The sequence below is a fragment of the Alternaria viburni genome (assembly GCF_023758015.1).
Source record: "Alternaria viburni strain BMP 2772 chromosome Unknown scaffold_8, whole genome shotgun sequence".
NCBI classification, from domain to species: Eukaryota; Fungi; Ascomycota; class Dothideomycetes; order Pleosporales; family Pleosporaceae; genus Alternaria; species Alternaria viburni.
This window is the reverse complement of record NW_026055777.1, coordinates 718,559-741,484: the sequence shown is the minus strand read 5'-3', so window position 1 is coordinate 741,484 and position 22,926 is coordinate 718,559. Positions and strand designations below refer to the sequence as shown.

The window sequence follows — 22,926 nt, the reverse complement described above, 5'->3', positions numbered from 1 at the left end:
GCCGGTGATGACAGCTATTCAAAAACACGCATTCAATGGCTTGACACGGTGTCTTGCTGCGCGCCGCCCGCTGAATCTTCCCCACGCCCGGTCGTTGTTGCGCACCCCCGCAAACCCACTATTCTCGACGACAAGCAGACGTGAGAAAAAGATAGACTTCACTCAGAAGCAGGACGAGGCGGCCCTGAAGGAAGAGGTCGCAAATGAGACGCAGCAAAAGCCAGATCGCAAGGGCGCGCGGAAAAATGCTGGCAAGACGTCTTTGCGCAGCATCGCAGTCGAGGCGCAGAGATCCCGGGCGTTTGTCAAGTCAAGAGGAAGAACCCGCTTCATAGATCCAGACGCCGAAACCAAGACGGTAACCGCATACTGCGCTGCCGAGACGTACGATATTGCCACCGCCGCTCGACTTGTCAAAGCCCAGGGTTACGAGCTCGATCCCTTCCAGACTGGCCTATACCCACAAGTTATACACGTCCAGACTTCCGATCGGCCGTCAGAGGTCAAGGACTTTCAACAGGGCGACATCTTCATCTTTCCGTCTGGCACCGTGGTGACATGGAATGTCCGAGAGAGAGAAGCGTTGAAGCTGGTTAACCAAGTGCTACCAGCGGCTGCTGAAGGCTCACATCTGGACTTGCTCGAAACAGAAGACTTGGACTATCTCGAAGATCCAAGTAAAGAGACCAGTGAAGTAGTCGGCGACACCATCGTCCTTGGCACAAAAGCAGAGCCAGTATCCGATAGCCCGCCATCGTCTCCTCTGGACGAGCCTCTCAACACGACCGACCAACGGCACGAAGTAGACACTGTTCTAGCAAAGATTGCTTTCTCATCTGGTCTTGCCCGTAGCACCAAGCTGGCCGTCCTGGAAACCCTCTTATCCGCTTACCAGCATTCGACGCGCGAGATCCCCAATATGCTAGCCTCCTCCAAAACCTTCTCCCCTCGGCGCAGCGCTCCATTCACGCGATCCTTCATATTGCGTAAGACAGGCGAGCTGCTCTCTCTTCGCGCTCAGCTGAACCTCTACTCGGAGCTCACCGACAGCATGCCCGACATCTTCTGGGACTCGCGGCACGAGTTAGGGCTCGGCGAGTACTACGATCAAGTTGGGCGGGCTTTGGATGTCGGAGTACGTATCAAAGTGCTCAACGAGAAGATTGGATTTGCACAAGAGATTGCTAGTGTGCTGAGAGAGCAGTTGAGTGAAAAACATGGATTGAGGCTTGAGTGGGCTATCATCGCACTTATCGCTGTCGAGGTTGTGCTCGAATTCTACCGGCATTGGGACGAGCGCAGGGATAGGGATGATCCGGAGAGTACCGAAGCTTTGCTGAGGCGGTACCTGGAGAGATTGGCGGAAAAGAAGGATGAACCGCGGACTGCATGAACGAGAGTTCTTATGATAGCATTTAGCGCACCTGCATTTGATACCCCACTCTGAAAATACGATCTTCTTTCCACAGGATTGAAGTAACAGGCACAAACGAAAACATGTTGATTCTAACGACCATGTCCGCCCAGCATAGGGGCACAGATATTTACAAGATTTTCCATAACCCTTAAACTATGCTTGTGCCCGTCTATTGGTCGTCAAGGACGTGCAGGTACTTCTTCTCTTCCCTCTTCTCCTTCTCGCTCATGGGGGGTAGATCATAGTAATTTGAGCTTCGGTAACCCTTGAGGTACTCAAAGGTCAAGCTCTTCAGCTCAACGGGGTCAATGTCCAGGTCCTTGAATGTCTTCGCATCCTTGTCAATAATCTGGTCAATGAATTCGCGCTCAACCTCATCGGCCGAGTGGATAGGCCACCAGAGAAGCTTGTTGGCGTAGTGTGCAATAGGCTTCATGAGGCGCTTGGGAATGTTGACATGGCGGCGCGGCTTCATGGCTTCCTTCTCGACGAGTTCGTTGATCTCGGCCATGGAGTACTCAGTGGGGCCGTACAGTTCGTACGTCTGGGCGGCGGTGGTGTCGTCGTGGAGCATGCGCTCGAGAGCCATGCCAACATCGATGACATGGACGGGGCGGATGCGCTCCTCTAGGTTGTTAGAGGTGACAATGTTTGACGGGTAGGCTAGGCGGTGGAGAAGACGGTCCTCGAAACCGAACATGGGCGCAGGTCGAACAATGGTGGTCTCGGGGTAGATGGAGCGTGCTACTTGCTCTCCCTGGGCCTTGGTGCGGTAGAACTCGGAGGGTGAGTCTAGGCGTGCGCTGTGGGAGGAGACCTGAACAAAGCGGTCAATGTCGTACTTGGCGACGGCATCCACAATGCGCTCTGTTCCATGGACATGTACGTCCTCCAGGTCGAAGTTCTTGGTGGGGTAGTCGCGACCAATGAGATTGTAGACAATGTCAGAGTGTCGTACGCTCTCTTCAATCGATGCAGTGTTTCGGAGGTCCATCTCGATGAAGACAACCCTGCCCAAATCTCCGGCGACCTTGAGGTGACGCTTTGCCATGTCCTCCCGGAAGGGGACTACCACTGTGCATCCTGATCGAGCTGTCGTCGTCGTTAGCGCAATGTCCCTCCGCTGCCCAATCGCATCCACGCACCCAGTCGGTTCACAATGTATCGCCCCAAGAATCCAGTGGCTCCGAAGACGGTCGCGGTGTATCCTGTGATGTGTGAGCGTTGGTATAGCACGCCGGCGCGGGTCGCAGCATACCTCCGAGCGAGGAGCGTCCGCCGGAGACAGTCAAGATGGGCTTTCCAGTCCTGTGCTATGGTCAGCGTGTATTTGGCGGCGCGGGGACGAGTCTGGCGAACCTAGTTATCCTGACGTCCGAGTTGAGTTGTTGTCGGCGGACGGACGTAGAGAAGTTGGCGACACGCTTCAAGGGCATTTGCGCCGACAGCGCCACTGGCGACCGAGCGCAGCGGAGTGGCAGCATGTTGGCGGCGTTCAATGGCTGCGGATATGTCGAAGAAAGCTGCTGGAGATGCCGCTGGGACGCATCAACGTCCGTGGTTGCTGGTCTTGGCGCTATGCGCTAATCGTAGCTTCCGCCGCAACGCCATCAGAGCAACACGTCCCGCACTCGCCAACAACAGCCCAGCTCCGTGATCACCTCCACCAACTCTACATCCGATACCCGCTCCCTCGCCTACCATCGAACATCCACAATCGGCAATCATGGCCATGGACACGGACACGATCCCGAACCTTCTAGGCGATGCGCGGGACGAGGCACCCGAGGAACTCCAGGAATACTTCATCGCCTTTGAGGACTTTTGGGAGCGAAAGCTATGGCACGAGCTTACCGACAAGCTCATCGAGTTCTTCGACCACCCAGAGAGCGCCAAGCAGCGGATACCCTTCTTCGAGACCTTCATCAAGAGCTTCGCAAACAAGATCAACCAGCTGAAGCTCGTCACCTTGGGACTCAACACAGCCTCACAGTACAAGGGTAGGATGCGCCATGCGGGGTGAAAATACATAGCAGCTGACTCTCACAGACGACAAGGAACGCCTCACCTTTGTCAATGACCTCGCAAAGAGCGTCAACAAGCCCGCCTCACAAGACGCCTACGTATACGCCACAGTCGCCGCCGCCAGCATACAGCTACAATTAAAAGACGAGGAGGGTGCCAAGAAGAAGCTCGACGAGTGCGAGCAGATACTGGACACGTTCGATTCGGTCGAGACCGTCGTGCATGCCTCATTCTACCGCGCAAGCGCAGAGTACTACAAGTCCAAGCACGAGTTCGCCGCATACTACAAGAACGCCCTGCTGTTCCTCGCCTGCGTCGACCTTAACGACCTGGAGCTGCGCGAACGCCAGTCTCGCGCCTACGACCTCAGTATTGCCGCCCTCGTTTCAGATTCCATCTACAACTTCGGAGAGTTGCTGCTGCACCCTATCCTCGACTCGCTCGTCAACACCCCACATGCGTGGCTCCGCGATCTCCTCTTCGCCTTCAACCGCGGCGATTTGATGGCATACGACGTCCTTTCCAACAACATCACCAAGGTTCCGCTCCTCAAAGAGCACCAGACCTTCCTCTACCAGAAGATCTCGCTATCTGCCCTCACAGAGACCGTGTTCCGTCGCCCACCCCACGACCGCGCCATGACCTTCTCCGAAATCTCCCAAGAGACCAAGGTACAACCGAACGAGATCGAGCACCTGATCATGAAGGCGCTGAGCTTGGGACTGCTGAAGGGACAAATTGACCAGGTTGCGGAGATTGCACGCATCAACTGGGTACAGCCCAAGGTTCTAGACATGAAGCAGATTGAGGGCATGAGGTCGAGGTTGAAAGAGTGGGACGCCAGTGTCAACCAATTGGGCAACTGGATCGAGGGTGTCGGCAAGGATGTTTGGGCCGCTTGAACAAGGTGCACGTTCGACTAGACGACGAGGACTCGCCTTCCAGAGGAAGCCATGTCAATGCTTGACGGGTGACATTTATCAGTTGATGCAACACGCGTGCATACGATGTAATCATAGATAGTGGCCATAGATGGTCAACGAACGAAAAGACTCATGACACCACGTACAACTCTCTTGCTTATACATGACGATCTACAACCCATCTCTGACCACTATTGCCAGAATCCAGTGGAAACCACCAAAGCTCCCACCAACCACGCAGGGAACCAGACTAACCAAACGACCACCTGCGTCCACATGCCCCAAATGTGCCATCCAATGGCACTCTGCATGAGCACGTCCATAAGATCCACTCCCAGCAGCTTGGTTGCAGTTTGCACAACAAGGAGGGGGTTCGTCATGGCCAAAATCAACATCTGCAGCCCTGTGATGCTGTTGTTACCACTCCTGCGTACATAACTCAACGGTACACACAGCACACCGACCAAAATACTCAAACTAAAGTTCAGCGTCGCCAGCGCCGCAAGGAACATGCCTAGTAGCAGCAACGAGAAACATTGGAATAAGCAGAGAGCCTGCGGGGTGAGGACATCAGGAGCAGACCACCAAAAGAGGAAAGTTATGATGAGCGGGGCGAGCGTGGTAACATTGCAGGCTGTGAGGAAGAGGTTGGGAAGGTGGTCGGCGTCCCAGTTACTGAAGAGGTAGAGGGGAATCAGACCGGAGGCGTGGGCGGCGAGGACGAGTATGAGGGGGAAGAGGAGGTGGCGTTCTGTTATCGTTGTGCTGGCTACGGGGACAATGGCCAGGGAGCCGTCTTTTTCGACGAGTTCTGTTGCTGGTTGTTCGGGTTCAGGCTTCTTTTCACCTTCAGATTTCTCCTTGACTTCTGGATCCTTTGCCTTGGTGTCTGCGGGAGATGGCTTCTCGACGGGAGCCTTCTTGGGGTTCGTGGCTGCGGGGTTACCAATGGGCTTCGTAGTACGTCCGCTCTTTACCCACAATGCCATGGCTGCGATGCTGAAGTTGAACGCAATTAGCATGGCAGAGGGAAGGTATGTGCCGATGCTGACGAAACGCTTGTCTTGCAACAAAAGGTAGAAGAAGAAACTCTGGTGCAGATGTTCAAGGAGGTTGTTCAAGCTTCGGAAAAGCGACTCAATCGTCTTGCCCAGTGACATCTCGTCGTGCCAGCCATTTCCGACTGTCACCAGTGTAATCGCGTCGACGTGGTATGGAATGAAGGATGAATGGGGTCCGGTTGCATGACCAATGCCTTGCGAGAGCATGCCTCGGAGCATAGTCTGAAGACGCTCCTTGTATGAGTCCTTGTGGTCCCACATCCGTTGAATCACACAGCCGATGCCCATTTGGCTGGAGGCGATCTGGACCGCGGTGTTGAAAAGATCCAGGTTGGGAAGTTGACCGTTTATGCCATCATACACCACATGCAGTTTATCGTATCGGTGACCCCATGGACCAGCAGGATAGTCGACTGCGACCGCTCCTTGTAGTGCCCCGCTCTTGATCTTCAAGCTCTCGACGTAACGTGTATCGTGGGCCTCGTGGTACGCATCGACCCAAGCTTGGGATCCGATTGTGCTGTCGCCGGGAATGAGCAAGATGATGTCCTTGCTCCATAGACTCCAGCGCTTGAAGTAGCGCGCCAGTGTGAGAACCAATGCGACACCAGAGTTGTTGACCTCGTCTGCCATGTTCTTCCAAGCTCCAATTAGCACAATTGCTTCGGTGGCATCCGCGCGAGGTCCCTGGAGGATAGCGTAGACATTTTCGTTTGCGATTGTTTGGTTCGAGACGGTGTAGTTGTAGTGCTGGGTCGCGACTTTGAGGTTCTGTTCGCGGAAGATGGCTTCGAGTCGCTGTGAGCGCCTGTTATCTGGTTAGTCTCTCTTCGTAAATTATGTAGTATATACGCACTCGGCGACAGGCTTTTCTATCAATCCATGGACCTCATGGCGATAGGCGCGGAACACGTTGTGCTCGCTTCCGGTGAAGTAGGTGTGTACCTGTCCAGGCAAGAGCGCGTTCTCAGAGACATATGTCCTGCGCGAGTAGTCGTTTAGCGGAAGAACCAGCAGCCACCCTATTCCAATGATGATGCAGAGCGCGGAGAGGTAAGGCGGTAGCTTGAGCAGGCGTTTGTCTTGCCGGAGCGCCAGTATCGAGGCTTCCCATGTCAGCTGTTCGTCCGTCGCATATCGCCAGAGCAGAACTCACACAAGAGAGCCATGTTGGAACGTCAATGGCACGTCATGTAAGAGGACAGAAAGCGAAAACCGGGTCGTGACCTGCCCTCTGCCCAGCATCCCACATATCCGTCTGGGAAGGTGCTAAGTCGACTCCAGCGGGAGGATCGTCACTAGCGCGGCTCTGGACCCTAGTCCCATAGTAATCTTCGTGTCTGTTCTCTTAGCAACACACGCGCCTGCATAACAACTCTGCCAACACCCGGCGTGCTCGCTCCGACCATGCCTATGACCTCGATTCCCCAGATCAGCCCTGCCCGTATACGGTCGTATATCCTGCGCCTGCCGTTCTGCACCAAAGTGCTAGTCGCCGCCATTGTAGGACTATGGGTTGCAACAATTCCCTTCCCGTGGATTAGGGACTTTGGCGCCCTGGAGCCGGCCAAGATGGATTTGACGCAGAGTATGTTTGTTTTGTTACTACTAGGGGAACGTGGTCGGCCACAGTGCTTGTGTTCTGGTCTTGCATCGCGGCGTGGGCGCATCATGGGGCGCGGAACCCACGGAGCTGGCATTGAAGACGGAGGAGAACGTAGCAGGGGACATGCTGCACTTGACTTTCGTCTGATCCAATATGAACATAATGCTAATACAATACACTCGTAGTGCACCGACTCAATCTGTTTCCCGTCCTACATTGGAACTTTATCCACATGATCTTCAACCTCGTCGCCGTGACGCCACTCATCGAGCGATTCGAGTCCGAATACGGAACACTCGTTACATTGGCGCTTTTCACTGGGCGTAAGATATCAACTGGGTGATATGTATAGATAATGAGCTGACCAGACGGCAGCTTTTGGAACGATACCCGGGGGCGTGTACACATTATTGGAAAAGTATGTACTGAGGAGTAACACCTCAGTCATGGGCGCGAGGTATGCCAGATGGGTTTCCAGGGCCGTATGAGGTCGTGCTAATAGCAACAGTGTATGGGTGTTCCTCCTTCTGTCTGCAGAAGTAATGAAGACGCACAAGGCGAACCCGTACTTCAGGTACCACCACGCAACCCCTCTTCTCAATCCAACAACTAACTCTTCGCAGCGTCGGACCATACAAAATCCCCACCTGGACGACGCCCCTGATCCTCATTGTCCTGACCAGCATCCTCGTCCCCTACGTCAGTCTAGTCGGCCATCTTTGCGGCGCAGGTCTCGGCTACCTCTGGGCTTCCGGATACATCAAGTTCCTCGTACCGCACGAGAAGATACTGAGATGGGTTGAGACCAAGCTGAACTTGCTTGGAAGATTACCGCACTACGTCAGTGTCGACCAAAAGACGTACGGCCGATACGGTGTACTGCCAACAACGAGCGTGCCGCTGAGTAATAGAACTCCGGATGGAGGGCAACGACTTGGGCCATAGTCTTTGATCGAATGAAGTAATATGGTGTGGGCGGTCGACTTGCTAACGGCGTTTTGGTATTGCTCGGTTCCTACGTCACGACGAGGCGTCACGGTCACGGTGTGTTGTGCTACTCATAATACGGAAGATAGAGTATCCTGTACCGATATGTAGATTTGACGCGATACGGCATAATTCTAATGTTCTCCAAGGTATAGATGATTATGGCTTACCACGGTTCGCCAACCCCGCATTGGATTCTACCCACTCACACTAGTCTGCAGACCTCTGATGCCAACAAATGTTCTCTCTAGCCCCACCAACGAAGTCATCGACCTTTACCCACCTTTGAACACTGGCTATTCCGTGAGTAACGTCAATGTATTTTGTTCGATTTTGAAAATTGCCATCAAATAAGTTATCAGCTTAATAAGCTTCCTTGGGTAAGTCGCAACTCAGCACCGTTCTTAGCAATCAACGCTAATACCCCACAAGTGTAGTCGGTTATCACGTCGGTCTCATATCATAGAGTATGACTATTCTTAGCAATAGAAATCCGAAGGCCACCAGTTGTAAGTATTCACTGCGATGTCCGGGGTTCGAATCAGAGTACTAACTTTCCGGTTTTCAGCGAATCTGGTAGGGAGCAGATTCTTTTTGCTGAGGTCTAGTTATAGGGAAGGTTGTGTTGTGTGTATGTGCAGAAGTGACACTGTTTTTTTTTATACATCTTCGCATCAAGGTACAGCAACAATAACCAGCCCAAACCAAGACCAGGCCCTACTCTGAGTTAAGGACGCATTCTTTCTTATTAATACACTACATAGGATAATGATGTTATATTCTTTGCATGTCTGCTGCATCGCATTCCTGAATTTCAAGGTCGCTTACACATCCACATTAAACACGTCTGCTCTTAGCATTTTAATTTGCAGCGCATCTCAGAGCTACTTACACAAATCAACATCTTATTCGCATACAAAATCTGTGTTTGCTGTTTCGCATTGCGTTTACGTACATTGCTGCCGCGCGATGCCCACGCGTTGTCTTTTGAGAGTTCGCGACATACCCGTGGACCCAAGACACTTCAGTGCGGATTGATGCTACCAGAAACGGCAATTCCAACAAAGCGTAGATTGTGGCACTATCAGAGGGGCAAAACAATGAGGGGCGAAAGGCGCGAGGGGCACAGCGGGGTGGTCGTGGAGGGGCAACCTGGACTGTGTTAAGAGAGGGGCACACCGGATATCTCGTGGTGTTGCTCACACTTCAGCTAGCACAATAGTTGGAAAGAGGCGACATTACTGTTATTCTTCTCAATGATCAAGTGGCGCATCTTCACGCCTTGTTATGACTTTTCGTGAGTACTCCGGGGTACTTACGAATGTTCAGCAAGTCTCCATCTCTTTATTTGAACGATACCCCGTCAGGCAGTGCGAAGACCTCGTCCACAAGAGCAGGCAACTTAGGCTTGAACTCGCTGTCAGTTTAAGAAACCACTGCGACAAGCTCGTGATACCGTCCTTGATCCGGGAAATGTCAAAGTTATCAACTGTATATATACATCATGTAGAGCTCATATGTAACCTGGGTCTAACCCCAAGAAGCTGCATCCTTCAGGAAATAAAGTGCGCATTTGATTCACACTGCGGTATAGTCCTGATCCGGGCTAATGTTGTCCAAAAGAGCGGTTAAGGCTTTGGACACTTGTTAAACAGTTAGACTGTATGCTTGATGCTTTGTCTATAATAACAGGCCGGGAGCTGATGGAAAAACAAATTCTACCATGTAAGATCTGAATCAGAAAACTTTAATGTGCGTGATCTTCACAATGCATCTATACGCAGGCACCCCAACCTGAGAAGACACTGAACAGGTCTACAGCCTACATCAACATAGAAACATGCATTGTAGGTATCGTAACGTCGACGTAGGCTCTAGACCTATTTAGTCTTTTCTTGTGTGAGGTGCAGGTAAGATGCTGTCCTTATTCGCAGCTGTACAATCTACCCTTCTCATGTGCGCCCTCTATGCGAAAACACCTTCACGATGTTCCCTCCCGGGCCCTCTATCCATGCGCGTGCTATTCTTGGTCGCATTACGATCTCTCACTGTATATGAGTCTGTCATACTGCGCCCCGCGTGCCAGATATAATGCGAGACTTGAGAGCATAATAGCCCTGTAGTCAGGTTTCGTGAATCTTACCAGTAGCTTCATATCAGAGAGCTGGCAGTTTCGAAAAAGCTAGCGGCTACAGATTTCCGCAGGCATAGATAGGCTGCAATGAATGTAACGTTTGTCTCGATCGTGGATAATAAGAGTTGTAGGGAATCTTGAGGACGAACGATGAAGTCAGACAGTTGCTGCTGCTAGATACAGTACCACACTCTTTGAACTAATTATTGTCTTTGTCCTAGATAAATGAGCATGCTGTCCAGAGTATCTTCCAACTCAGGCAAAAAGCCTCGGTTCAAGTCTAGGTTGAATGGTTTCAGTCTCATCCTCTAGGCAAGCAGTAGTTAGTTCCGCACAGAAGTCATCTTGCACGCGCATCTGTCAGATTCTAGATACCAGATATTGGTGGCGTCTGGGGGCGAGAACAATTGAGGATGGAGGTTTAGCCACGCGAGGGTAACGTGCGAAGTTTGGGACGCCTAAATCCGATCTTTGGATGGTGGAATTCGCGTAAAAGCCAATTTCGACCACAACAGCCGGCAAGTTCTCACTCTGGTCTTGAACGCCTCAATTCATGGTTGTTCCATTTTTTGAATTGCGATCGAATCGTCTCGTGCCAGTCGCGAAACCACCTCGGGACAGCCTGCCCATGCGCTGTTGTGTGTCGATCATCTTGTATTTCCCTCAACACGCGGAAGCTATGCACGACTCTGCTCATCGCGTAATACAGCCGTTGTAATCTTGCCTGTGCATTTTACATGCTTCCGAGGCGCCACAGCTGAGTTTGTGATGGGCGCGCGCCGCCCCTGCTAGTTTTAGCCACCTAGCGCACAACAGGCTGGGAAGACGCGATATTTCCACGGCTCTCGGTCTGTCGTACGAAGTATTCGGAGACATAACGCCGCGACTATTCAATGTTTTAAGATGTTGAAGAAGGTATGGAGGCTAGGTGAAGGCCCGCGGAACTTTAATTGGCAGCGCATGAGAGCACTTGACGTATGTGACGGACCTTGGCGTCAGGCCTTCTGTACTACGGAAATGCGCGAATAGTAGCGAGACACACAACATCCATAGTGCGTGCCGATCGGATCTGTTGCCGATCAAATCAGCCGCTCCTAGTACCAGGTAGTTGGCAGTGGCTGTGACGCCGTCTATACACGGAGTTTGAAGAGTATGAGAGACCTTCCCCAGTTGGACATGCCCGCCTGTTCGGATTCTTCTGGAATGCGAATATCTACTACGCAAAGTAGTAGGCCACCTCGCACACTCACATGTATCCTTGACATGCAGGACCTCGGTGCCCGAGCTCCTCGCCTTCGAGATTTTTACGGGTCCTTGCATGTCGTGTGAATACCTATAAGAAGTGGTCCAAGACGTGCACTTGGCATAGCTAGTAGGCCCGTTGTCCTTCATACGTCTTTTACCGTAGTTGAGCCTCATTTCAGAAGATCGGCGTCAACTCCTCCAGTCTTGTCATACTTCAACATCGCTTGCTCCCACAGATTGAGCTTGACATAGCCTCTCCTTCCCAAGCCACACACCATGCGGGGTGTTCTTCAAGTCGCCCTACTTCTGCCTTTGGCCGTGGGGAATGCGCTTCCCCACGACCGAGCGCAGTTCAAAAAGAGACCCTTCGACCATGTTGACGACATCCTCGCTGGCTTGGGTAGTATCAAGCAGGACCTCATGGCTGGTGGCGCTGCAATCAACCAGCAGCTCTATCAAGCCACTCAAAAGCCCGCACAGTACGAAAAGTGCAACCCCAGCAACGTCCAAGTGCGGCAGGAATGGTAAGTCTCCGGAACGTAATGCTTCTCGATAACCATGCTAATCCTCTTGAAGGTCTACCTTCTCCAAGGCTGAGAAGAAGGCATACATCGGGGCGGTTCAGTGTCTAGCTGAGCTGCCGTCAAAGACACCAAAGGAGATGTGCCCCGGTTGTAGAAATCGCTATGACGATTTCGTGGCCACCCACATGCAGCAGACCTTCAACATCCAGTAGGTCTCCCTTTGGAACATGAATGTGAGATACGTACTGATTTTGTCCACCAATGTCTAGCGTTACGGGTAACTTCCTCACATGGCACCGATACTTTACCTGGGCGTATGAGCAGACTTTGCGGAATGAATGCGGCTACAAGGGCACGCAACCTTACTGTAGGTGTCTCTGTAAGAACTGCATGTGATGCATACGCTGATTTCGTACACCGATATCTAGACAGCTACTCCAGATGGCACAAAGATCCTACAAAGTCGCCTCTGCTCGACGGCTCTGCAACGTCGATTTCGGGACAGGGCGCAAAAGGATGCAGCAATCAGACATGGACTGGAATCCCGTCGAACGATCAACCAGTCATCAAGATTCCGCATGGCCAAGGTGGTGGCTGCGTGACCTCAGGACCGTTCACGAACTTCACTGTCAATCTCGGACCGTTGGTTCCTGCATCCAAATGTGTCCGACCGAATCCCGATCCGTCTGGCCTAGGATACAACCCCCGTTGTCTTATGCGCGATATCAACGGCTTCACCGGAGAGGGATGGCTGAAGGACGACGACGTGGTTTCTCTGCTCCAGAGTGACGACTACCAAACGTTTTGGGAAGTTTTGCAAGGTGGGCCAATGGGGAACAGCTTCGCGAACGGTTTCATGGGCGTGCACACGGCCGGTCACTTTATCATTGGCGGCGATCCGGCGGGTGATTTCACGGCATCTCCTGGAGATCCCTACTTCTTCTTCCACCACTCGTCAATTGACAGGCTTTACTGGACTTGGCAGAACCTGAAGCCGAGTGAGCGTACAACTGCCTTATATGGACCTACCTTCATCGGAACCCCGACCTCGCCCAATGCAACACTCAACGACACCCTGAGCATGGGGGCAGCATATCCTGGGCCCATCACCATAGAAGATGCGTCGAGCACCATGGGCGGACCATTCTGCTACATCTACATTTAGCCTGTAGTGTTTTGGCTTCGTCGTTTTTGGAACAATTTATCCTTTGGATTGGTATTGCACTGTTCCGTTCGTGATACGTGCGCCGAGTTTCGATACTGATCGTCGTTGACACATTGTCGGAAGAGCCGAAGTCGGACCTAGAGTTGCGATGCTAGACATTAGGTGGTACCTGGTTCCGATCAAGCTCTTCTGATCAGCTGTGGTACAAGCTGTTCGGCCTTCCATGTGATTTTAGCATGTGACACCGCGATAGCGATGGTTGTTGGAGGCGATACCCAGTAGCATCGATGCAGGCAATGACCGTGAGAGGCGGTGCGGCACCGATCCACGAACTCTGCCTTCCCCAGCAAGGTTGCGTAGTTGACCGTCGCGTCGCCCGACGGCGCGCAGATTGACGCCCTGAGCGGGTGTTTCCCTTGACACAGCTATGGACAGTGGTTTTGTAACGACGAGCCAAGAGCGACAAGTAAGTGCGGGCTAGTGTCATTGTTTGGGTCGTTGTGATGCGGTTGTGATGGAATGGTAGTGACGACTTGTGGCGGCGCTTGGGCAGCCGGAGATAATTGCCCAAGTTCACTATGTCCGGCACTACAAGATTGACCGATTACTGTCACCTCAGTCTCCCAACAAGCAAACCCATGATATCGACCACGTTTGAACGCAATCGCACCTATTTATTCTGGAGTTTAGTGTGTCATATCCAATTTCTACACGAGTGCTAAATCTTCACCCAAGAAGTGCTGTCCTGTCGTCTATCATAGATTTTGACCAAAGTTGATTGGGAATCAGCATCTGGGAGAGGAAGACTCGAGCATGCAGACACTCGAACGGCATCGCTGCAATATGCGATAGTATTGTCCCCCGATCGCCAATTTATCCCAGCTATTCTTGTAGATACGAGCTTGATCTAGGGCACTCTCGGGCTGTTGTTGAACTCATTTGGCGCAAGTACCAATAGATGGCACAGTCGAACTGTCGCAATTCTCTAAGATTACCCATACTGGAAGAGATGGAAATAGTGTGCGGCTAACTTCAGGCCACGAGATATCAGGATAAGTATAATCCGCAACGCTCAAGAGATAGCGAAGACCTAAGAGAACACGCCCCGAAAACCACCAGTCCAAATAATCAACCTGCTCATCGTCTGTGCGATACGTGCTCAAAAGGATGCAAGGGGTCAACAACCTAGTGCAGCTGCGGAGATACGTCCCTGCATCAGGAGGTGGGAAGCCAACCGTGGGGTAATTATAGTCAGGCCAATACTCCTCGTAGGTAGTTTACACTACAATTGTTAGGTCTCAGTCAACAGAAGCACCAAAGCGCTATTCCGCAGTCAACGGCAGCCTAAGTTGTTTAGGTATTCAGTGATATACAAAATCCTGCACCTGCAACACGAGACTCAAAGAGCGATACCAAGTGATCTTGAACTCAGTACATATTCGCATCTAAATTATCGGCTTTTTGCAAACGTCTTTACATTATGCAAAAGCTGATACAAAAGTAAGACAAGACCGAAAGCATCAGTTAATGATTTGGCGATACATCTGTGAAGTTCGTCCGCCTCAGTACTGCGGAGTTCCGCAGGACGGGAAGCGGATGAGTCGCGACGCCCCTGAACCCCATAGTTGTGACTGCTGCGTGTTGTACAAAATGAAATCTGCCCCTAAGTCGACTAAGGGCCTTTGTGATCTTCTTACCTCTTTCCTCCAAATCTACATTTCCTTCTTTCTATCTCATCTGTAAATAAAACCTAACATGGCGACCGATGTCAATGTCCAATCACTTATCGGTCCCGGCCCACCTGCTTCTGTGAAAGGGCAGATAGCAGCGATGCGATGGGCTAAGCAAAACCCGCCTAAAGACCCAAAATCGTCCTTTGTGGGAAAGACAGTGATCATCACTGGATCAAATACTGGGATCGGCTTGCCTGCCGCCACCAAGTTCGCTGCCAACGGTGCCTCCAAAGTCATCCTCGCAGTACGCAATCTCTCAAAGGGGGAAGAAGCCAAGCGCTCTATCATCGCAGAGACGGGCTGTAAAGCCGAAGTCATTGATATCCTCGAGCTCGACATGAGTAACTGGACATCTGTCAAAACCTTCGCCAACGATGTCACCAGCAGATACGACGAGATTAATATCGTCGTCTTGAACGCGGGGGTCGCACCTCCGAGTTATGTCGAGAACGAGAAGACAGGCTACGAGGCAGCCCTACAAGTCAATATCCTATCGACGGCGTATCTCGCCATGCTACTGCTTCCCAGCCTCAAAAGTAACGCGTCCAAGGGTACTCCAGGCCAGCTCACCATAACTGGCAGCTTCGCTAGCAAGTATGTCACGCCTGCAGACGCTGAAGTCAAGAGTGGTCAGACATTGATCGACAAGCTGAATGACCCCACTGCTTTCAACGCCGCGAAGACGTATGAATTGATCAAGCTGGTCACGCAGTACATACGACAAGGCCTCGTCGACGACTTCTCCAAGGACGCCCAAGGAAATATCGACGTCTTCATCAATGTTGCATGCCCGGGCTATTGCACCACAGATCTGGGGAGAGATTTCCCATGGTATCTCGCGATGCCAACAAAATTGATGCAAATGTTTGTGGGACGCACAGCTGAACAAGGAGCGCGCGAGTTGGTCAGTGCCACGCTTCTGGGAAAGATCGGTCACAACCAATTCTGATCTGATGACATTTTGGATGAGTAAGTCCTCTGAACAAGTGTTGCATACCATAGGAAACACTGAACCCCAGCAGTCCAGGTGAGCTGGTCATTGGGTACCAAGGGAAGAAGCTGCAGTCACAGACATGGAATGAGATTCGCCGGATCTGCGAGAAGCAGGGACTGTAAGGTGACAGGGCCGGACCTCCAGCGGAAAGGCTCTGGGCGTTTACATAGCTTTCACCCGATATAAACCAAAGATATATTAGGTCCGCGTCGCTCATTCCTTCACATACGACCATAGGACAATGAGAATTAGGCTTCCCGTCCGCTCAGCCATATACAAGCATTGTACCGGCGGATTAGTAGTTAGGTGGGTGACCACTAGCGAATCCCCGCTGTTGTATGTTTTTGCCAAAAAGACCGTCTCTTTTGCGTCGACATGCTGTGGGCGCATACTCGTCGATTGCTGTAAACAATGAGCATAGCTGGGAGGAGACCTCAGTCCCTGCGTCGGCACAGTCCTGATCGTAGGGATGAAGGCGCTGCTTTTTGCACGTGGGGTTCGGCGTTCGCGCTGTTCTTTTCAGCTCTCTTGGCAACCTTCCGAGCTGTCCTGTCTGCAGTAGTACTACTACTTGAGCGTCTCCCTGTTGCCATCGCTTGAACTATGCTCTCTATTCTTTTGGGTCTTCCGGCCTTTGTACCTGTCTCTACCTTGAGCAGCGCTGTGTATCGATCGCCCTTGTTCATGCTTTCCCATTGAGCTTCCGCAGCAGGTACCTGAGCAAGCGCAATCTTGAGGTCTTCAGGCACTACGATCGTAGCAGACCCTGCGTACGCACGATCCCATCGCCCGTCTGCTTTCGCAGCATCAACGGCAGCCAGGCCAGCAGGACGCATTCGGCCGGTCTCAATAAGACGTGCCACCGTCCCGACGTTCTTCTGAGACCACATACTGTTCGCTCTCCGTGGTGTGTAGCGTACCGTCCACCAGGTCTCATCGCAGGCGTTGGCGCGACCATCTATCCAGCCATAACATAGCGCTACTTCGACGGCTTCCGCTGCCGTTATTGAGGGTGTGCCAGAATTCTTTTTGGCGAGCTTCACGTAGAGGCCGGGAGCCGTGGCATGTTCGCGCTCGAGAAAGGTTTCGAAATCTGTACACGTAGGAAACGCCTGTACGGGGAATTCGGGCGGTGTTGCCTTGGGCGGCATAGTAGCTAGTGTGGGGTTGCGGAGCAGCGGGAAACGCGATGCGGGTCTTTGCAACTGGACAGTGTCTAGTGAAGAGAGGGACATGCGGTCCTGAAGTTTGGCAGCATGCGCGTACCTATTCACCGTCATTAGAGATGGCGTGTAGTCGTGGAGTCGATGCATGTCCGTCGCAAAGATCGGAGAGGAGGCGCAGCACGTCAGGCGCGCAATCACGTGCGCACGTGTGCACGCGCCAAATCACTCTATCAAGTTGATGAGAAGAGACGCCACTACACGTTCATCGATCGTTTGTGTCTAGCACTACGTTCGCACTTCAGCAGGCGATTGCTATACGCTGTCTGCTCCCATTGCCACGTCTTCCGCTGCTCTGCCTCTTCTCTCCTGCAACCCGACTGTGCCTCCCAGAGTTTAGCGAGATTTCGAGATGAGGGGTCTGGGGTAACGACTGTGGGCGCTGGGCGCGTCATCTTCAGGCAACGACCTGACACGCACGTGAGATCTTTGCAATACAAGCGCTACTAGTGCAGTTCAGTCTCGAATCACGATTTGTCCGCTCTCACATTCGTTGCTACCCAATTGAACGCGCCTTCCATTGCTACAAGTCGCCATCTACCTAGGTAGAGCCCAAATCATTGGGTCTGTTCAACTCTGTTGACTATCAACACGAATGTCCAATGCTCCCATCGCAAGAGCCGCTGCCCTGACGCGAGTAATTGGGCAGTCGGGTCGCCGTTACGTTGTCGAACGACTACTTCAAGATCGGCCGGGCAACCATGGACGTGTGTATCTTGCCACGTTAGTTGACACTATCCCAAACAAACAACATGATACTCGTCTGACGTCTTTTACAGCTCTGAGGATCGGAAGTACGTACTGAAGACAGTCCCTGAGAAAACTTACAAGCATTGCAAGACCATGTTTGACACTCTTCGCGGTACGCCTCACGTACGTGTTGCCGAAGACACCGACTCAGAACATTGCACTTTCATACATCCATACCGACGTGACCACTTACTGTCTTTCGTTCAGAAAGACGTTCCGCTTTCCACAACAAAACTCGTCCTTCGAGACGCTCTGCGTGGGCTCGTAGCGCTACACGCCAAAGGGATGGTGCACACCGATATAAAGCCAAACAATATATTGCTGGATTGGAACGATCAAGGAGGGGAGCTAGAAGTCAAAGAAGTGCAGATTGCTGACATGGAAGATATGGTTCGCCTCCCGGATAACCATTACATCAGTGGCAGGCAGTGGGGAAACTGGATGTGGCGCAGTCCAGAGGCGCACGCAGCGGCAGCGATACAAAAGCCGACAGACATGTTCTCCTTCGGTCTGGTTGTAAGTGGCCTACCACTTGCATCGTGCTTCAATGGGTAACTCAATTTCGCAGTGCATATACGCCGTGACAAAGGAAGCAGTTCTCGCTGTAGATCCAAAAAAGGCTACAGAAGACAATCCAATCGAGGCCATCGTCGTTCGACGTCAGGTCTCATATTTCAGCGACCTAGAAGATATGGAAGGGTTGATCACCTACTTGGAAGATAGCCCCTGGATTGGCTACCTGAACTTCGTGATGGCGAATTTCAGCGAAGACTATCCGCGACGTCCACTCTGCCTGTGGAGCGATCTCGACGAAGATCTGAAGGATCTTTTGACGAAGATGATGAGTATGGACCCGAAACGACGCATCACAGCTTCTGAGGCTTTGGCGCACAAGTGGTTTGCGGACGTTCCTTAATGTATTTTGCAAAGCTCAGCGCTGTCGACTGTCTTTTGGTCCTTTGTACTATTACCCTCATGTAGAACGACCTCACCTCTCTCTATATACTTACCCGCTCAATCAAAATCTCTGCTCTAGGATCTTATCAACTTACAGCGTGCGTGTGTTTATACATAATTAGGCACACTAGCGTGAGCCGCAAACGAGCGTGCGCCAAACTGCAAGATATAGTGGTAAAGATCAGGGTATAGGTCAAACATGCTGTCCGATCAGCTGTGCACCAGAGATCATTCAGGTTCAGTCTAGTCCGTCAAGTAGGATTTGCAGTCAAGACAAATCCTTGTTATAGTCGCAGCTGGGCGTCAAGCGTCAACGTTTAGTACAAGGGTAAATGTGCATGTGAGTGCGGGTTAATGGACCTATATTACTCGCTTGAATCCTATGATGCAGGACAAAGGCGGTCGAAGCCATCTAAAACACGACTGAAAAGGACAAAGCTCCGCCTCAAGTGACTACTGTAAACGTAGATAATAATGCGTGTCTATTGGAACGCTTGAACGCGGGTATCGTAAGCATAAAACCAAGTACTCCAAATGCTCATGCAACGCCTATCCTAACACTTCTTATTCCCGCTCACGGAATAGCTGCAGGATCCTTGGGCCAATTGGCCGCAAAGGCAGTCCATGGTGTACCTCGCATGACCAGATTGCCGTCCTTGTCAGGTACGTACAACTGTGGCTCATATCCCTGTACACTCGCCCATGACCAAAACAGCCGTCTCCAGTAGCAAGTCACTGCCGCTGGTGTCAGATACCTTCTGGTGAAGGTCTCGTAACTGTTCTTTGCAATCTCCTCAGCTTCGTTGTCATGCGCACGGTAGTACTCCATAGCCGATTCGAGGTTTCCAAAGTTCTCGGACGCTTCAATGTAGTTCACGTCGGGACCAGCAAGCCTCATTAGGTGAGTGTGGAACTCTTGCCATTCGAGAGGGTGTGTAACGAGGGCTGAGCGGCAAAGCTGGAGGTACTTAAGGCGGCCGGAGTACGAGGTACCTTCGGTTTGGACGGTGAACTTGTATCTAGAAGACGGTCAGTACGGTTTCATACCCATGTCGTAGCTTTGTCTCTTACCCGCAGAATTGCCTCAGATTCATAACGTCCTTGGTATGCGGGTCGCTGGCGTTGTTGATGACCACAGGCTTGATGTCGCTCCATTCCTTGCCTTCGCTGACTCGGACCAGCTCCTTCCTCAGCTTAGCCATCTTGACCTTGCCCCGCCATACGATCCTAGGGTCCTTCTTCGCCCATGGCAATTCGGTCTCCTTCTGCTCAATTTCTTTCCTGATGCTGTTCCAGCTTGGAGCATGGGTATAGTTCCACGCCCAGTACGCGTAGTTTGGCATCATCCAAATGTCCTTGTACTCCGGACCCTCCTTCCGGGTGTACCCAAAGAATGTTCCCTGTTTCCTGGATCGCCGCGGCAGATCATCGAGCGAGAGGGAGAATTCGACGTTTGGGATCGAGGGGTCGGATGTTGAGGTGGTGGAGACGGCGCGGTCGATTTGTGCTAGGGTTCCTAGAATGCGTTCTCTCTCGTTTCCGTTCGTGACGTAGCATTCCTCTGGCTTTCCGGCATCGACGACAAACAGCTAGGAGTGGCAGGTTAGTTGTAGCCCGGAAATTGACCAGACGCGTATAGACGTACCTCGCCCTCGTATACCATAACCCGTAGCATGCATCTTCCCTGATCGATTTCGATATCCTGAATATGCACCTTTCTGCCTTGCCTTAGGTTAACCGACTGATCTAAGCTGTGATACAGCTTTGGAAAGGCGGAATCGCATTGGTCATGGCTGAGTGTGTGCACATTGGCATGCAGGTCGGCGTTGAAGTCCCAGTCTCGCTGAAGATTCCTATGGTGTGAAAAAGGAATATAGTTGTGTTTCGATTGCCCCCATATGGACCATAACTGGGTTGCGATCACAAAGGTCGAAATGTAAAAGACGAGGTGCGAAAAAGATAGACGGTACGCCTTTGGCATCATGATTGCATAACGAGTGAACAACGCGCGACTGTATTAACGAATGACTGAGGGTAAGTTGTGAGGTCGAGAGGCGAAGTTGGAGAGAGACAAGAATCCCAAGAAATGGACAAGACTCGAGAGAAAAGCCGCCTTCAGATAGTGCCCCATTTGATACGAGCGTCCATTCTGACAAGCGTCGACTGAGCACAGCTAACCATTAGTAGCGGAGGGTGTCCATGCGAACCCCTGGGCTATCCCCACACCATGACAGACTGGGCAAGTACGAGCTGACAGTTCGATCAAGGCCCTATCAGAGAGCCGCTAGAGCCGGACACGATAAGTGCATGGCCTGGAATACGATCAAAAGGATCTGAAGGTGTCAGGAAAGAGTGGATAGGAGTTGTTCGCCTGGATCGTTCAGGGGTAGAAGCTTCCGTCAGACCCTGGCGCTAAGACGCATCAGCCTCGGCTAGTCGTGTCTTTGGCTAGCTGGCGAGAGCACGCGCACGCAAGCGACTCTGACCGCGAACGCTAACGGGCATCAACAATCACGCCGGCCGCGAACCGCCATATTGGAGTCCAACCCAGTACCATAGAACTGAAAGTGCGCGAAGGAAACGTCTTGGAGCAGTCCCCGATGCATTGACGTCAAGCAACGCCATGCAATGGGAGAACTCTTGTTCGAGGGCCCACGCTGCTTAGCGCGGGAGCTTAACACTCCAGGTGGACTTATCCCCTGGCATCTGCAGCTCTATACCCTCAGCTAACTGTACATGGAGGTGATGGGACGTCGCAATGCGAGCATCACAATCAGGAAGGTGGGATCCGCAACATCCGACGAGGATCAATGCGCCCCAACCCGTTCGACCCTGCGCCGCATAGAGACCCGAATGCCCCTCTATCTTACTATCAGTGACCTTTTTGGTGTTCGGAGCCATGTCAAGGAGAAACCCAGACCCTGCCACCTATCAACAATCGTCACTCTTGCTCCTGAAACATTGCATACTCGCCGACATAGGAACACAATCGTTCATTTGCCGATACGACACGGGCTGGTGGAACAACGGCTGAGTGCGGCACAGGACATTGACAGAATGCCTGACTGTGAAATGGAATGGTCTAATCCCGGTGGTTGATCATTTCTCTGCTCTCACGCATTCGCTCGCATACTCGACCCGGCACACGGCAATGCCATTAGAATCTTAAGGCATGATTATCTGATGTTCGAGAACCCACACGCCAGAAAAAGGAACTCCTCAACCGTTGGAGACGCTAGTCTTGCCTTGCACGCCTTCTGGTAGCCTTGAATCAAAAGCAACGCGAACATGACTACACAAGTGGCAATGCGAGAGTTCCGTCAGGCGACTACCCGAGATATAATGTGTATAGCGATAGCACTTGCAGGGGCGTAGTGGGGTGTGGAAACGCATATGCACTAACTCCACGGAAGAACTTCCACTTCGCGAACGCACCCATGGCTTGCCAAAGCTTATCGAGCGCTCGGACGCGCTCATACAGACTCTCCTCACGGTATTCTCAACATATGCATCATTTGGGGCATTTTCAAGCAACGAAAACAACTGTTTGTACCAACACGTCGTCGGGCGAAGAGATCACAGTGCTCGCTACTCTCAACTGTTGTTCTTTTGTCTCTTTGCGCATTTCACTCCTGAAGACCAAAGAACAGCATACTGTCGTAAGCCGGCACTCTCGTTGTCCATGTGCTGTTTGACGTCCCACCACACCAACGGCACATTTTTCAGCACTTCTTGTGTAGCCTCGATACCCAACTCATTGGCTTTCCCGCCGATATCGTTGAGTGTGAGTAGACGCTGATATCGTACAAGCTCCTGATCCTGCGACATGACGGGCAGCGTGCGGATGGTTGTTGGCAATTCCCGTGAGAATCGGTCGTGGAAATCAAGAACTTTGAAACACATGTAGCCGTTACTGTGGGTCGTATGTCTATGTTTGTTTGGGTATGATTGCGCGTCAAACAAAGAGAATGCTCGAGTAAAATCCAGCAGGTTCCCGGGTCTCATCCTGAGGTGGTTTGTAGTAATTAAACCTCCAGGAACATGAACCTAGATATGAGAGGATATGGAATATTTTACTGATGGCAAGTGGTGAATGTATATCAGCGACAGCTTCTGTTCTGAACGTGACTTCTGCGACAGCATATCCAAAGACGCCTTGAAAATGCGAGCGACAACCGCTCA

General features: G+C 51.8%; 10 protein-coding genes across 10 annotated transcripts; 6 read left to right on the top strand and 4 right to left on the bottom strand.

Annotated features, from left to right (window-relative positions):
- Positions 1–7: 7 nt before the first annotated feature.
- J4E79_004694 (uncharacterized protein) lies at positions 8–1,393 on the top strand (the record flags this gene model as incomplete). The annotated part of the gene is made up of 1 exon (XM_049353577.1): positions 8–1,393. The coding sequence occupies one exon, from the start codon at positions 8–10 to the stop codon at positions 1,391–1,393; it is 1,386 nt and encodes a 461-aa protein (XP_049212025.1).
- Positions 1,394–1,586: 193 nt separating this feature from the next.
- On the bottom strand, positions 1,587–2,901 carry NUO40 (NADH-ubiquinone oxidoreductase 40 kDa subunit; the record flags this gene model as incomplete). The annotated part of the gene is made up of 4 exons (XM_049353576.1): positions 1,587–2,509; positions 2,563–2,625; positions 2,676–2,725; positions 2,777–2,901. 4 exons carry the CDS (start codon positions 2,899–2,901, stop codon positions 1,587–1,589), a joined length of 1,161 nt encoding a protein of 386 aa, XP_049212024.1.
- Positions 2,902–3,143: 242 nt separating this feature from the next.
- Positions 3,144–4,344, top strand: J4E79_004692 (uncharacterized protein; the record flags this gene model as incomplete). Its single annotated transcript, XM_049353575.1, has 2 exons — positions 3,144–3,417; positions 3,467–4,344. 2 exons carry the CDS (start codon positions 3,144–3,146, stop codon positions 4,342–4,344), a joined length of 1,152 nt encoding a protein of 383 aa, XP_049212023.1.
- Positions 4,345–4,556: 212 nt separating this feature from the next.
- Positions 4,557–6,595, bottom strand: J4E79_004691 (uncharacterized protein; the record flags this gene model as incomplete). Its single annotated transcript, XM_049353574.1, has 3 exons — positions 4,557–6,234; positions 6,283–6,532; positions 6,583–6,595. 3 exons carry the CDS (start codon positions 6,593–6,595, stop codon positions 4,557–4,559), a joined length of 1,941 nt encoding a protein of 646 aa, XP_049212022.1.
- Positions 6,596–6,833: 238 nt separating this feature from the next.
- Positions 6,834–7,977, top strand: J4E79_004690 (uncharacterized protein; the record flags this gene model as incomplete). Its single annotated transcript, XM_049353573.1, has 5 exons — positions 6,834–7,014; positions 7,218–7,355; positions 7,408–7,489; positions 7,541–7,606; positions 7,656–7,977. 5 exons carry the CDS (start codon positions 6,834–6,836, stop codon positions 7,975–7,977), a joined length of 789 nt encoding a protein of 262 aa, XP_049212021.1.
- A 3,697-nt stretch (positions 7,978–11,674) lies between these two features.
- J4E79_004689 (uncharacterized protein) lies at positions 11,675–13,087 on the top strand (the record flags this gene model as incomplete). Its single annotated transcript, XM_049353572.1, has 4 exons — positions 11,675–11,922; positions 11,975–12,130; positions 12,192–12,289; positions 12,351–13,087. 4 exons carry the CDS (start codon positions 11,675–11,677, stop codon positions 13,085–13,087), a joined length of 1,239 nt encoding a protein of 412 aa, XP_049212020.1.
- Positions 13,088–14,842: 1,755 nt separating this feature from the next.
- J4E79_004688 (uncharacterized protein) lies at positions 14,843–15,769 on the top strand (the record flags this gene model as incomplete). Its single annotated transcript, XM_049353571.1, has 1 exon — positions 14,843–15,769. One exon carries the CDS (start codon positions 14,843–14,845, stop codon positions 15,767–15,769), a length of 927 nt encoding a protein of 308 aa, XP_049212019.1.
- Positions 15,770–16,248: 479 nt separating this feature from the next.
- Positions 16,249–16,965, bottom strand: J4E79_004687 (uncharacterized protein; the record flags this gene model as incomplete). The annotated part of the gene is made up of 2 exons (XM_049353570.1): positions 16,249–16,367; positions 16,455–16,965. The coding sequence occupies 2 exons, from the start codon at positions 16,963–16,965 to the stop codon at positions 16,249–16,251; spliced, it is 630 nt and encodes a 209-aa protein (XP_049212018.1).
- Positions 16,966–18,072: 1,107 nt separating this feature from the next.
- J4E79_004686 (uncharacterized protein) lies at positions 18,073–18,703 on the top strand (the record flags this gene model as incomplete). Its single annotated transcript, XM_049353569.1, has 2 exons — positions 18,073–18,303; positions 18,356–18,703. The coding sequence occupies 2 exons, from the start codon at positions 18,073–18,075 to the stop codon at positions 18,701–18,703; spliced, it is 579 nt and encodes a 192-aa protein (XP_049212017.1).
- A 615-nt stretch (positions 18,704–19,318) lies between these two features.
- Positions 19,319–22,647, bottom strand: J4E79_004685 (uncharacterized protein; the record flags this gene model as incomplete). Its single annotated transcript, XM_049353568.1, has 4 exons — positions 19,319–19,763; positions 19,816–20,333; positions 20,390–20,597; positions 22,457–22,647. The coding sequence occupies 4 exons, from the start codon at positions 22,645–22,647 to the stop codon at positions 19,319–19,321; spliced, it is 1,362 nt and encodes a 453-aa protein (XP_049212016.1).
- Positions 22,648–22,926: the final 279 nt, after the last annotated feature.